At 17.5% G+C, this 12,434-nt stretch overlaps 4 protein-coding genes across 4 annotated transcripts; all 4 read right to left on the bottom strand.

Annotated features, from left to right (window-relative positions):
- Nucleotides 1-122: 122 nt before the first annotated feature.
- PGAL8A_00339000 (conserved Plasmodium protein, unknown function) lies at nucleotides 123-6,959 on the bottom strand (the record flags this gene model as incomplete). Its single annotated transcript, XM_028672424.1, has 1 exon — nucleotides 123-6,959. One exon carries the CDS (start codon nucleotides 6,957-6,959, stop codon nucleotides 123-125), a length of 6,837 nt encoding a protein of 2,278 aa, XP_028528977.1.
- A 1,135-nt stretch (nucleotides 6,960-8,094) lies between these two features.
- PGAL8A_00338900 (conserved Plasmodium protein, unknown function) lies at nucleotides 8,095-8,793 on the bottom strand (the record flags this gene model as incomplete). The annotated part of the gene is made up of 4 exons (XM_028672423.1): nucleotides 8,095-8,128; nucleotides 8,399-8,488; nucleotides 8,588-8,660; nucleotides 8,772-8,793. The coding sequence occupies 4 exons, from the start codon at nucleotides 8,791-8,793 to the stop codon at nucleotides 8,095-8,097; spliced, it is 219 nt and encodes a 72-aa protein (XP_028528976.1).
- A 367-nt stretch (nucleotides 8,794-9,160) lies between these two features.
- PGAL8A_00338800 (conserved Plasmodium protein, unknown function) lies at nucleotides 9,161-10,468 on the bottom strand (the record flags this gene model as incomplete). Its single annotated transcript, XM_028672420.1, has 3 exons — nucleotides 9,161-9,262; nucleotides 9,721-9,782; nucleotides 9,928-10,468. 3 exons carry the CDS (start codon nucleotides 10,466-10,468, stop codon nucleotides 9,161-9,163), a joined length of 705 nt encoding a protein of 234 aa, XP_028528975.1.
- A 507-nt stretch (nucleotides 10,469-10,975) lies between these two features.
- PGAL8A_00338700 (peptidyl-prolyl cis-trans isomerase, putative) lies at nucleotides 10,976-12,334 on the bottom strand (the record flags this gene model as incomplete). The annotated part of the gene is made up of 2 exons (XM_028672419.1): nucleotides 10,976-11,623; nucleotides 11,795-12,334. The coding sequence occupies 2 exons, from the start codon at nucleotides 12,332-12,334 to the stop codon at nucleotides 10,976-10,978; spliced, it is 1,188 nt and encodes a 395-aa protein (XP_028528974.1).
- Between the last annotated feature and the right edge of the window lie 100 nt (nucleotides 12,335-12,434).

Raw genomic sequence — 12,434 nt, 5'->3', positions numbered from 1 at the left:
ATCAGAAAAAAAGAAAAAAAAAAAAAAAAAAAAAAAAATTAATGCATGAAAAATGGGAAAAAAAAAAAAATATATATATATATAACAAAATTAATTATAAAAATGAAAGAAAAGTATGGTACTTAAAAAAAAGTAGCAATTTTATAAAGCTCACTTAATAAAATTCTCTGTTTCTCTTCATCTTCATCAAATATTTTTTCAATTATCCTTTTTAAGTTTAAAAGAATGAATATTGCCTTTTTCTTCATTAGTTTATTAATATATTTTGTAGATTTTTTAGCTTTGTTATAATCACATTCATTATAGGATTTTTCGTTATTTAATTTTCTACATTTTGTTTTATTTTGTTCATTTTCAAAAAAAATTAATTTTCTTTTATTTATTAACTTACTTTCTTTGTTTGTATTAGAGTCTTCTTTATTAGTGGTCTTATTTTTATTTTTTTCTACATTGTATTTATTGATATACAATGTTTTTTTTATATTTTTAAAATTAGAAATAGAATTTTTTATAAAGAAATATTTATTAATAATACCTGACGAATTGTCTGCCTTCTCTTCATTAAGTGATATCTTTATATTTTCCTTATTTAACTTTCGTGTGTTATTATCACTGATATGTCTAATATGTTTATTATTATTATTATTATTATTATTATTATTATTATTATTATTATTATTATTATTATTATTATTATTATTATTATTATTATTATTATTATTATCATAATATAAATTATTTGATAATATTTTATTATCATTGAAGTCCTTAATACTATAATTCTTATCATAATCAAAGGAATATTTTTTATCTTCTTTAATAAAAAAGTCACATTCATCATTTTTATTTATTTCTTCCCAGTTATTTTTAACAAAATCAAAATAATAATTGTCCGTTTTCTTGATTAGTTTGTGATCATTATATTTTTGAACATCTTTATTTATATCATTAGAATTATAATGAACACAATTTAATTCATAAATATTACAAAAATTTAGTAAAACATGAAAAAGCATTTCCCAAAATTCTGAATATTTTTTTCTTTTTAAAATTAATTTTACATTAAAATTTTTTATTTTGTTTTTATTGTCTTTTTCAACGAAATAATTTTCTGCTTGTTTTTTTATTTGATTTAAATAATAATTAATTTTTTCGTAATTTTTTTCATCTATAAACATATTTTTTGAGTAATCTTTTAAGTAAATATTATCTAAATTATTATTATTTTCATCAGAACTTGCATTATTTATTTTCTTTTCTTTTTTGTTATATTGATACCAATCTTGATTTTGTTCTTTTTTATTAATGTTTCTATTATTGTAATATTTTTCATTATGAATACCACGTAATGTGTTTTTTTTATATTCTTCAGGATTATTTTTTACCTTATCACTTTTATATTTAGTTTCCTTTTTTTCTTGATATATATTTTCTTTTAATTTTATAAAATTTTCAATTTCGTTGTATTTATTATTACTAGTAGTAGAATGATTTTTCCTTCTTTTTTTATTATCATAAAAATGATTATTATGTGTTGAATATATTATTCCTAAATTATTAACTAAAATATTATTTTTATCATTGATACTTTGCTCATATTTATATTTTACATGACTTATGTGTTTATAAAATAATAAACAGCTAGCTATTTGAGCAATTCCTATAAAATCTATGTGATAATTATAAATAGAATTATTTAGAAAACTATAACAGTCACAATTTTTTTCTCCATAAAAAAGATACTTCTTAAAATTTTTTATATCTATTCCACGACCAATATCAATTAAAAACATATTTAATGGGAATTCATTTTTTAAAAAAGTATTTTTATTATATTTATTTAAATCATCATTTAAAATATAATTTTCTTCTTTTTTCCGAGTATTAAAATCTTTTTTTTCCTTTTTACTTTTATAACAATTATTTATGTTTTTTCTTCCTTCATCACATAATTTTTCATTTTTTATAATTAAAAAGTTATCTATTTTTATATCCCCATGTAATATGTCTAATACGTGTAATTGTAGAACGGAAACAATTATCTGATATAAAATGAACAATATAAGTTCCTCATTTACACATTTATGATTTTTTCTAATAAAGTTATTTATTAATTCATTTAAGGTTATCACATAATTGTGAGTATTCATTAGTAATATAGATAAGCCTTTATCTTTATTTTGATTTTTATCAATGTTCTTTATTTTATTTCCATTTTTTTCATTTTCATTTGTGGGATCATTTATCTCGCTACTCATCTTATAATGTAATTCATCAGGAAAAATGTATTTATTTTCATGCTCATATATTTCTAAAAATATATTTTTGTAACTATAATATACATCGCTATTCTTTGAATATTTATTAAATTTATTGCACTTTCTTGTTTTAAGTAAATAAGAAAAATATATTTCCTTTTTGGCTAAATTAAGTTTATGTTGAACTTTACATGCTAATAATTTTTCATTAATTTTACATTTAAATATTGAACCATTTAATCCTTTTCCACATTTAGATATAATTTTCATTATCCTTTTTTCATTTTTATTACTTAATAAAAATATTTCTGAGTTTCTTCTAAATACTTCTATTAATTCTTTATCATTATATTTAAATATTTTTGTATGATCTATGTCATTTATATTTGATTGAATATTAGTAAAATGCTTATATCTTTCATTTTCACCACAATTATAAGGGTTGATTAAGTTTATACCTCCTATAATATAGTGATCAAATAAATAAATAATAACTAATTTAAATTTATTATATATTGTTCTTTTAGGTGCTAATTTTTCATTTAAGTAAATTTCGCATGTATCTACAAACAATTTATCTAGTTCTACATTTGTTACATCATTATAATTATGTTTTAATTTAATATTTTCATTTATTATTTTTAAATCTTCTTTATCACATTTTTTTTCGGATGATTCAATTATATTTGATGATTCACTTAATTTTTTCAATATATCATTCTCATTATCTGAATCAAAAAAATTTTCTACTACATCATTTAAATGAGTTTTCATTTTCTTATTTTCTACACTCTCCAATATTAGAGATTCGCCACTGTCACTTAAAGATAAATTAAATATTAGTTTTTTACTATTTTTAGTTTTTAAAGTGTCATCACTTAAAGAATCATTTTCAATTAAACCTGTTTCTCCTAAGATATTTTTTTTTAAATTTTTTTTTTTTTTTTTTTTACTACTGTTATACTCTTCCCTATCAACTTCTATACTATGATTATCTTCTTTATGCTCAATTATTTTATTTATATGTTCATCATTTTCATTATATTTATTGAAATTACTTAATTCATTTTGTTCATTATTTTCATTAAACTTGTTACTTTCACTTTGCAAACTATCGAATGAATTTTTATATTTATCATTATATGTTCTATCTTCTTTTAGTTCATTAATTTTTACTTCAATGTATTTATTCTCTTCTTTTCTTTCATCATATATGCTGTCTATTTTATATTCACAATCTCGTTGATCAATATTATCTTCATCATATTCGTTATCCATTTTATAATATCTAGAATTATTTTCTACATTTTCTATTAATATATCTTCTTTATTACATTTGCTTACGTCTTTTATATTTATTTTGTTTTTCTCTTTTTCATCTTCAATTATTTCTCTATTTTTACATTCTGTAATTTCATTGTCTGCATTTATACTTTTTAATTCTACATCTAATATATTATTTTGATTTTCTTTTTTATTTATTATTTCTTTTTCTTTTATTTCATTCTTTACATTTTCGATTTCTTCTTCTAATAAAATAATGGATTCTTTTTCATCCTTTTGATATTTATAACTGCAAATTTCTTTATTTAATTTAATGTCTTTTTCTTCTTTTTCTTGATTTCCCCTAGTTTTTCTTCTTTTATTTTTAAATCCTACTGTTTTTATATCTGTTTTTTTTTTATCTTTTTTTATTTTCAAATAATAATCACAATCACTTGTTAATTTTTCCGAAGTGCTCATTTCTTCAGTAAAATAGCTTTTGTATTTTTCATCACTCTTACAACTTATGCTTATATTGTCCCTTATATTATTAACATCATTATAAAATTTCCCTTTTAATATATTTTCATTATCATCATTTTTTTCTTTGGTGTTTTTAAAAATTTCATTGGCATCTATTGAATTATTATCAATGCTTTCATATGTTAAAACAATGTCATTATCTATATTTTTTATTTTATTTAATTGATTTTCTTCCTTTTCTTCTTTTTCTTCTATTTTATCTTTTTCTTCGTCTTCTTTTTCACCTTTTTCTTCTATTTCACCTTTTTCTTTTATTTCTTCTACTTCTTCTACTTCTTTCTTTTCTTCTACTTCTTGCTTTTCTTCTACTTCTTGCTTTTCTTCTACTTCTTGCTTTTCTTCTACTTCTTTCTTTTCTTCTACTTCTTGCTTTTCTTCTACTTCTTTCTTTTCTTCTACTTCTTTCTTTTCTTCTACTTCTTTCTTTTCTTCTACTTCTTGCTTTTCTTCTACTTCTTGCTTTTCTTCTACTTCTTGCTTTTCTTCTATTTCATTTTCTTTTTTTTCTCCTATTTCCACTTTTTCTTTATTGTATATTATGTCTATTTTTTCTTTATGTTTTTGTATTTGTTCAATATTTATCCTTTCTTGATTTTCCTCATTTAGTTCATTTTTATTATAATTAATGATAGAGTTATTTTTATTGATTATGTCTGTTGATAATTTTACACTACTTAATTTGATTTCATTCTTAAATTGAATATTTTCGTGTATACAAATTTTATCTAAACTAAAGATATTTTTTTTAGGTATTACATAAATATCATTAATTTCATCGACATTATTCTCTTTACTTTTTGTGATATTCTTATTTTCATTATATTCATTACCCTCATATTTATTTTCTTTATATGCATCATTCTCATTACTTAAATTAAGTATATTTTCACTTTTTTCGTCTAAAATTAATTTATTCTGTTTACATAAATTACCAAATATACTTTTAAATAATTTATTTAATACATTTTTCTCGTAAAAACCACTATTTTTTGAATAGACATTTACCTTATCATTATAATTAAAATGTTCTCCATTTATTAAAATACAATTATCATTAAAATTATTTAAGGAAGTTCTGTTTAATAAATATTCCATATAATTTTTTCGAATATTTAAGCCATTATTATCTAATTCCCTCTTTTTATTTAATCTGTTTTTTAAAATTATATTATGTATCAATGAATATCTTTTCATGCTTTCAAATTTATTAGGGTAAATAAATCCAACTTTTTTTTTTTTTTTTCTTCTTTTTAAGAATTTTTTTTTATCATTTTTTTTCTTTTTTCTTAGAAATAGTTCATTATTATATTTCAATTGTATAACAGCACCATATGAATTAATAATTTTAAATTTATTTAATTCATTCTTATTTTGTTTTTTTTTATTATAATTCTTACTTTCAAAATATACAAGACTTAGAATTTTTTTATATTTTTTTCTTTCTACATTATTTACATTAACTTTTACAAAGGTTGGTTTATTTGAGTTTTTACTACTTTCTAAGGGTTTCTTAATTTTCATGCAATTTTTTGTTGTTTCTCTAAAAGAAAATTTTCTTTGCATATAAATATGATTCATAATATTTTTATATGTATTTTTCATTTTTTTCAAGACATTGCTAACTTGCTTTTTTTTATTTTTAAAAAACATTAAATAAATATTTAAGAAATAATGACACAAATACTTGGGTAAATTGAAATATAAATATATAATAATCATTTTTATAGTTTTATATAAACTATAAAGGAAAATTTGAGAAAACATACTAATATTTTCATTCAAATTAAGAAGGCATTTTCTAATAAAATAAATAAGTAAAACTAATTCGTAAATATAAGAAAAGTTTTTGTAAGACATTTTAACACTTTTAAACCCACATCCAATTTCAGTGAATCTTTTAAGTTTCTGAACACATTGATTTAAATTACTTTCATAAAAATTAAAAATATTCTCATTAATTTGATCATTTAATTTCAAATTTTTATAACAATTAATTGAACAAATTTTTTGTATTAAATCATTTTTAATCTTATTTTTTATCCAATAATATATTTTTAATTTTCCTTTTATAAATTTTTTATTACTATATATTTCACTATAACATCTAATTATGGTGTATTTAGTAATATATTCTCCATAAATACATATAAAAGTGTATAAATCATTGCAAAAAAAATTACCATTTTCAAAATTTTCTATTTTATTTACGTAATTCATACATGTTCCTTTGCTTAAATCTATATTATTTTCTGTTACTTCTTTATTTTTGCAAATTGTTTGTCTATTTTCTTTATTTTTGTTTTTTATATTCCCTTCTATTATATTCATCGAATTTTTATCATTAACCTTTAAATATACAAAAATAAGTAAATTTAGAGGATTTAAAGAAAATGATAAATATGTTATTAGTAACTTTTGAAAATTTGTGTTAAAGGTGTCAAATAAAATTATATGTTTTTTTATATAATACAACAAATATTTGATACTATCATATTTAAATAAAATTCGTGAATATTCATTCTTCACAACATTCTCAATATGACATTTTTTTAATTTATCTATAACATAACAATTACTTAAATCATTTGTTGTCATCTCATTTTTATATTCTAAAATAAAAGAGTGAAATTTATAACCAAAATTAGTAACATAAAAATCTAAATATTCTAGCAATATTTTAGAAAAATCGGGTTTACTTTTGTCATCTTTTAATTTTTTTAAAGTTTTTTCATGTTTTCTTATATTTACTAAAATGACTACAAAATCATTGAAATCTCTGTAAAGAATACTACTTTTTTTTTCTTCAATATTATTACATTCATTGTGTCTTTTAACAATATATATCTTCTTAATGTAATTTTTTATGTAAATATTTTTTATATCTTTTTTAAACATTATTTATGTTAAAAATACACATGGATAATAATAAACAAAAATAAAAATAAAGTAACAAAATTTAATAATTATGTAATTTTGCTATAAAATTTACAACTGAAATATGGGATTATGGGTTAAAAATATAAATTTAAAATGTTCAAAATATTAAAGGGATAATTGAATGTATTCAATATTAAAACAAAATATTTAAAATAAATTAAAAAATAAAGAAGGAAAACATAAATTTAAACAAAATTCTTATGCTAATTAGATTTTTTAAATATTTACGTGTTTTGCATGATGCTTCATATATATATATAAATAACTTAAAAAAACTAAAATAAAAAATTGCATGGATATAGCGAAAATTTTAAGGAAATAAAATTTATATACAGTATAACATTTCAAAATAAAAGCAAAATAAGAAAACTTTATTTTTTTTTAACATGCAGATAATTTATTTTTGAGATAAAAAAAATATTAATATTTTCTTTTGATGTTATGAAAAAAAAAAAAAAAAAAAGAAAATTCAATCAAAATAAAATAAAATAAAAATGTAATTAAATTAATATATGTAAAAATACATTTATATAATAATAAAAATAAACAAAAAAATAGTAAAACTTAAAGTTAAACAATGTTTCATGTTTTGTAATTAAGTATTTTAAAACAGATCATTTCTTAAAGTTATTTCTATTATTAAAGACATGACATATAAATATAATAATGTTATCAAAATAAAAAGTGCATATTTTCCTATATTTCTTTATTATTTTTATTTTCTTATTTTAAAAACTTTTTATTTTATTAAAAAAAAAAAAAAAAAAAAAAAAAAACAGCATAAAATTTTATTTCCTTTAAGTATTTTAGCTTTGATTAAATTTTTATTTAATATTATTTTTATATTTTCTCATGTTTAATTATTTCTTTGAAGCATATTATTATACAAATATTATTTTATGTAATAATCACAAAAATTATAATGTTTTTTTAGAATTTTAAAATTTTTTATTTGGATAAATATTACAACACAACAAGAAAAATAAAATAATACATAATATTAAAAAATTAAAAACTTAAAAAAAAATAAATTTATTTACATATTACATATATTTATTTAGGTTATATTTAAATTATATAATTTCATCTTAATTTAAATGTCTTTTATATTCTTTTTTTCCCAATTACTAAAAAAAAAAAAGGCATGAAAAAAAAAAAAAAAATGAATTTATAATTGGATGAGATTTTGTATGTATATTTTAATTTTAAAATATAATTGAAGGTTTTAATTAAAAAAAATGTTTATACAAATTATCATTTAAAAAATACTAATATATAATGGAAAAGGTATTTCTATGGTTTGTATTTAAGAATAAATATTTATGAATTTTATTTCTTTTTTAAAATCAAATATATATATAAAAAAAAAAAAAAAAATGATAATTTTATTTCATTACGAATAAAATGGATCATAATTAAATTTATCAGCACCAAAAAACATTATGTCAATTAACAACAACAAAAATGCACATATGCTTCCAAATATCCTGAACAAGTAAGCATAAAAATATTATAGACAATATAAAATTTTTAAAATCATAAAAATAAATATTTTTTATAGATAATATTTCAAACATATTTTGTACCACATATATCTATAAGATTCTACTGTAGCAAAAGAACAGAATATTAAAACTGTAGTCACTCCAAAAAGAAAAGCTAAAAGTATAAAAAATAAAATGAAATAATATTATTTAGTTTCTTTTACAAAGAATAAATAAATGATTTCACATAATTAAATGTAAAATTTGTATTATTATTAAACTATACCTCTTCTGGATTTATCACTCATTTTTTTAATTTTATTTCACATTAACATTCCGATGAATTTAATATAACGTTTTTTTATTATTTTTCAAAAATTATTAAACATATATATATATATATATATATATATATATATATATATATATATATAAAATAATTTATTTATTAAAACAAAGAAAAAATCTTACGATGAATTCTCCAAGAAAAAAAGAATAAATGTATGGAAAATTGTAAATATTTTTTTGAAGTGTTAGATTAAATAATTTTTTATTTCATTTTATTTATTTTTATTTTATTTTATTTTATTTTTTTTTTTTATATTTTATTTTTTTTTTTTTTTTTTTTTTTTTTTTAAAGCTATTTTTTGCATGCACTATTTTAGTAAGTTATGATTATACGGAATTATGCTTTTCTTTTTTAAAGACTTGTATAATATAATTGTCAGACTTATGGAATTTGTTATCTTTTAATATACTTATTAGGTGATCATTAACCTGGAAAAAAAAAAAAAAAAACATATATACATATATATAATAGAAGGAATTATACCTTAATAAATTACACAAAAATATATCTGAATGCTTTAGAATTTTATGTTTAGGTAAAACAAAAAAAAAAAAAAAAAATATAAAACTCTGTATAGAAATTATGGAGGATTGGTATTTATTAAAAATAATTATACTTTTTCATTTTATAAATCATAATAAATGTCTATATAATTTTTTTTTTGTATTTTTACTGAATTGATGTATATAATAAAAACTTATGTATAATTATTAAAATTAAATACATATAAATTATAGGAAATAAGTAATATATATATATATTTATTTAAAATAAATTTTTTTTTTATATTTTATTGATCTGAAAAATTCATAACTCAAAGGTTATATATATTACTATTTATTATTGAATTCGTAATTATTTTATTTTCTTTTTTATTATAAAATACATCTTTATTGCTAGGGAGCATAATCGGTTTATGTAGTGAAGAATCCAAATGAAACCAAAGTCCTGTTAGAATAGAATATTCATATAATATATAATTAAAAATAATAAATATCACACGATTTAACATATTTCTATTTTTTCTTTATTATCCTGTCTTTGTATATTTTACAATAATTTTTTTTATTTAATAAAACTAAAAAATATATACCTGAAATTTTTCTTATGGTATAAAAATGCCTATGGTAATATAAATCAAAGAATTTTATTTTAACAACATTTATTATAAATGCAATTAAATTTTTATTATTTAAGTGTTTATCATCAAAAATTGTACTGCAATTATTATTATTTATTTTTTCAAATATTTCCTTGTTATCAACCCAACATAATTCTATATTATGTTTGTTCATCAAGAAATATAGAATATTTATATTAAAATTTCCAAAAAAAAAAGTACCTCTTTTAAAATAAGAGAAAATATTTTTATAATTAATTTCATTTTCTCTTTTTATATCAAATGAATATTTTTCTTCTAAATTTTTATCATTGTTATTTTTTAATTCATTTGTTTCTAAATCACTGTAATTTAATTTACTTTCAATATTTTTAAAATCATCAGGAGAATATACATGAGCTTGCAATATATTATTTGTTGTATGAACCAAACAAAACAATCTACTCTGCTTTTCAAAGTATACATTTACTGATCCTTTTTCTGTTTCAATTATAATAGTATCATAATGGCACATTTTTTTAAAATAAAAAATTAATATTTTAAAATTTTAAAATTTTGTAAAATTAATTGTTTATATTAATGTAATAAAATATATATATATATATATATATATATATATATAAATTAATTTTGTGAAACTTCTCTTAAATTTTAAATGATTTAATTATGATATAAATCATCGTTTTAACGTTAATGAATATATTTAACTCATTTATGAATATTAAATATTATTATTCTTTTTATTAATATAAAACTGAAAACTTATGATTTTGTTTTATATGTAAATGTTAAAACATATTTTAGAGCATTTTAACATAATGAAAAAATACTTATAAAAGAAATTATGTTACTTTTGTATACTTATTGTGTGCAATAAGCTTTATCAGCTTTGAAATTTGATTTTATTTTATTATTTTACTTTGCTTTATTATTTTTACTTTAAAAAATGATATTGCATACATCTGTATAATAATTTTTAAGATATATTTAAAAAAAGATATATTCATAAATATATTAATTTTTATTTTTTTTTTAAAACATATATAAAAAAAAAACCAATAAATGATAAAATTGGGAAAAAGGATATACATGTTAAGAAATTTTTATATGAAGTAAAAACAAAGGTAAATATTAATGAAAAAATTGAAAAACATATAAAAATACATAGCAAAACATTATTCATTAAAAATTCATAATAATTTTTAAAACAGCTTGTACTGTTTATCATAAATATATATTTTTTCACTTTACATAAATAACTTTTTTTATCCTTTATTTTATTTATTAAATTTTTATCGAAATTATTATTCTTATCCATTTCTTTAATATTATCTTTATCTGTTAATAAATTTTTATTATTGATTTTTTCATTAACATTTTCATAGTTGCTTTCATTTAGATTACTTTGTATATTAGCCTTTTTTTTTTCGTTTTTTGTTTTATTTTCATTAAAAGAAAAAAATTTAGAACAAACTAATTTGTTTTTTTTGTTATAAATTAAAATTTTTTCTTTTAGGTCCAATAAAGACCTTTTTGCATTATTATTACTAGGATCAATTTCTAATACTTTTAAAAATTCTTGTTTTGCTTCATTATATAAATCTAACTTCATATATGCTTGTCCTTTTCTGTAATAGGCTTTTATATTATTCTGATCAAAATTTAATACCTAATTAAAAAATAAGATTAATGAAGTGAAAAGTTATCTAATTAAAAAAAAAAAAAAATATATATATAAAGGAAAATATAACTAATATCAATATAACAAAAAGATAAAAAAAAATTCTTATATATATAAATTATGAATATGAATATATATATAAATATTTATTAATGTTACCGTAGAGCATTCGCTTATACATTCATAATATTTAGACATATGAAATTTTGTTAATGCCATATTTAAGTGTAAATTAATTTCTAATTTTTTTTGTTCACATTTTTCTTGTTCTAAATCAGGAAAACTATAGTCTAATTGTATTAATCCTTTACGAAAATACACACATGCAAGTTTAAAGTTCTTTTCATAAAAAGCCTTTTTTCCTTCTTCATTAAAGGCGTTGGAAGCTTTTATTTTTTCTTTTGAGTCTTTCTCATATAATTGTCTTTCTTTTGAATGATCATGAGTACATGGATTCCTATCATTTATAAAATGATGTTTGTTTTTTTCAATTTTTTTTTTTTCTTCTTCTTCTTCTTCAATTTCCTTTATACAGCTTTCAAATTTAGAATAGTCAAAATTATATTTTGACAGATTATTTTTCGATTCATTTCTGTTTTTTTCTTTTTTTTTAACTATTTTTGCATTTTCTACTTCCTCTTTTATTTTTATACAGTCCTTAACAAATTTATAAACATCTTCAGATGTTTTTATAGTCATCTTAAAATTCTTTAAACTGAAAAGATAATACCTTCATATGTACTAATAAAAGAAATAGAAAGAAAAAAAAAAAAAAAAAAAAAAAGAATTAAACCAAGAA

The sequence above is a fragment of the Plasmodium gallinaceum genome (genome assembly GCF_900005855.1).
Source record: "Plasmodium gallinaceum strain 8A genome assembly, contig: PGAL8A_v1_98, whole genome shotgun sequence".
In the NCBI taxonomy this organism is placed as follows: Eukaryota; Apicomplexa; class Aconoidasida; order Haemosporida; family Plasmodiidae; genus Plasmodium; species Plasmodium gallinaceum.
Note: the sequence above shows the minus strand (reverse complement) of the source record. Positions and strands in the feature narration are given on the sequence as shown.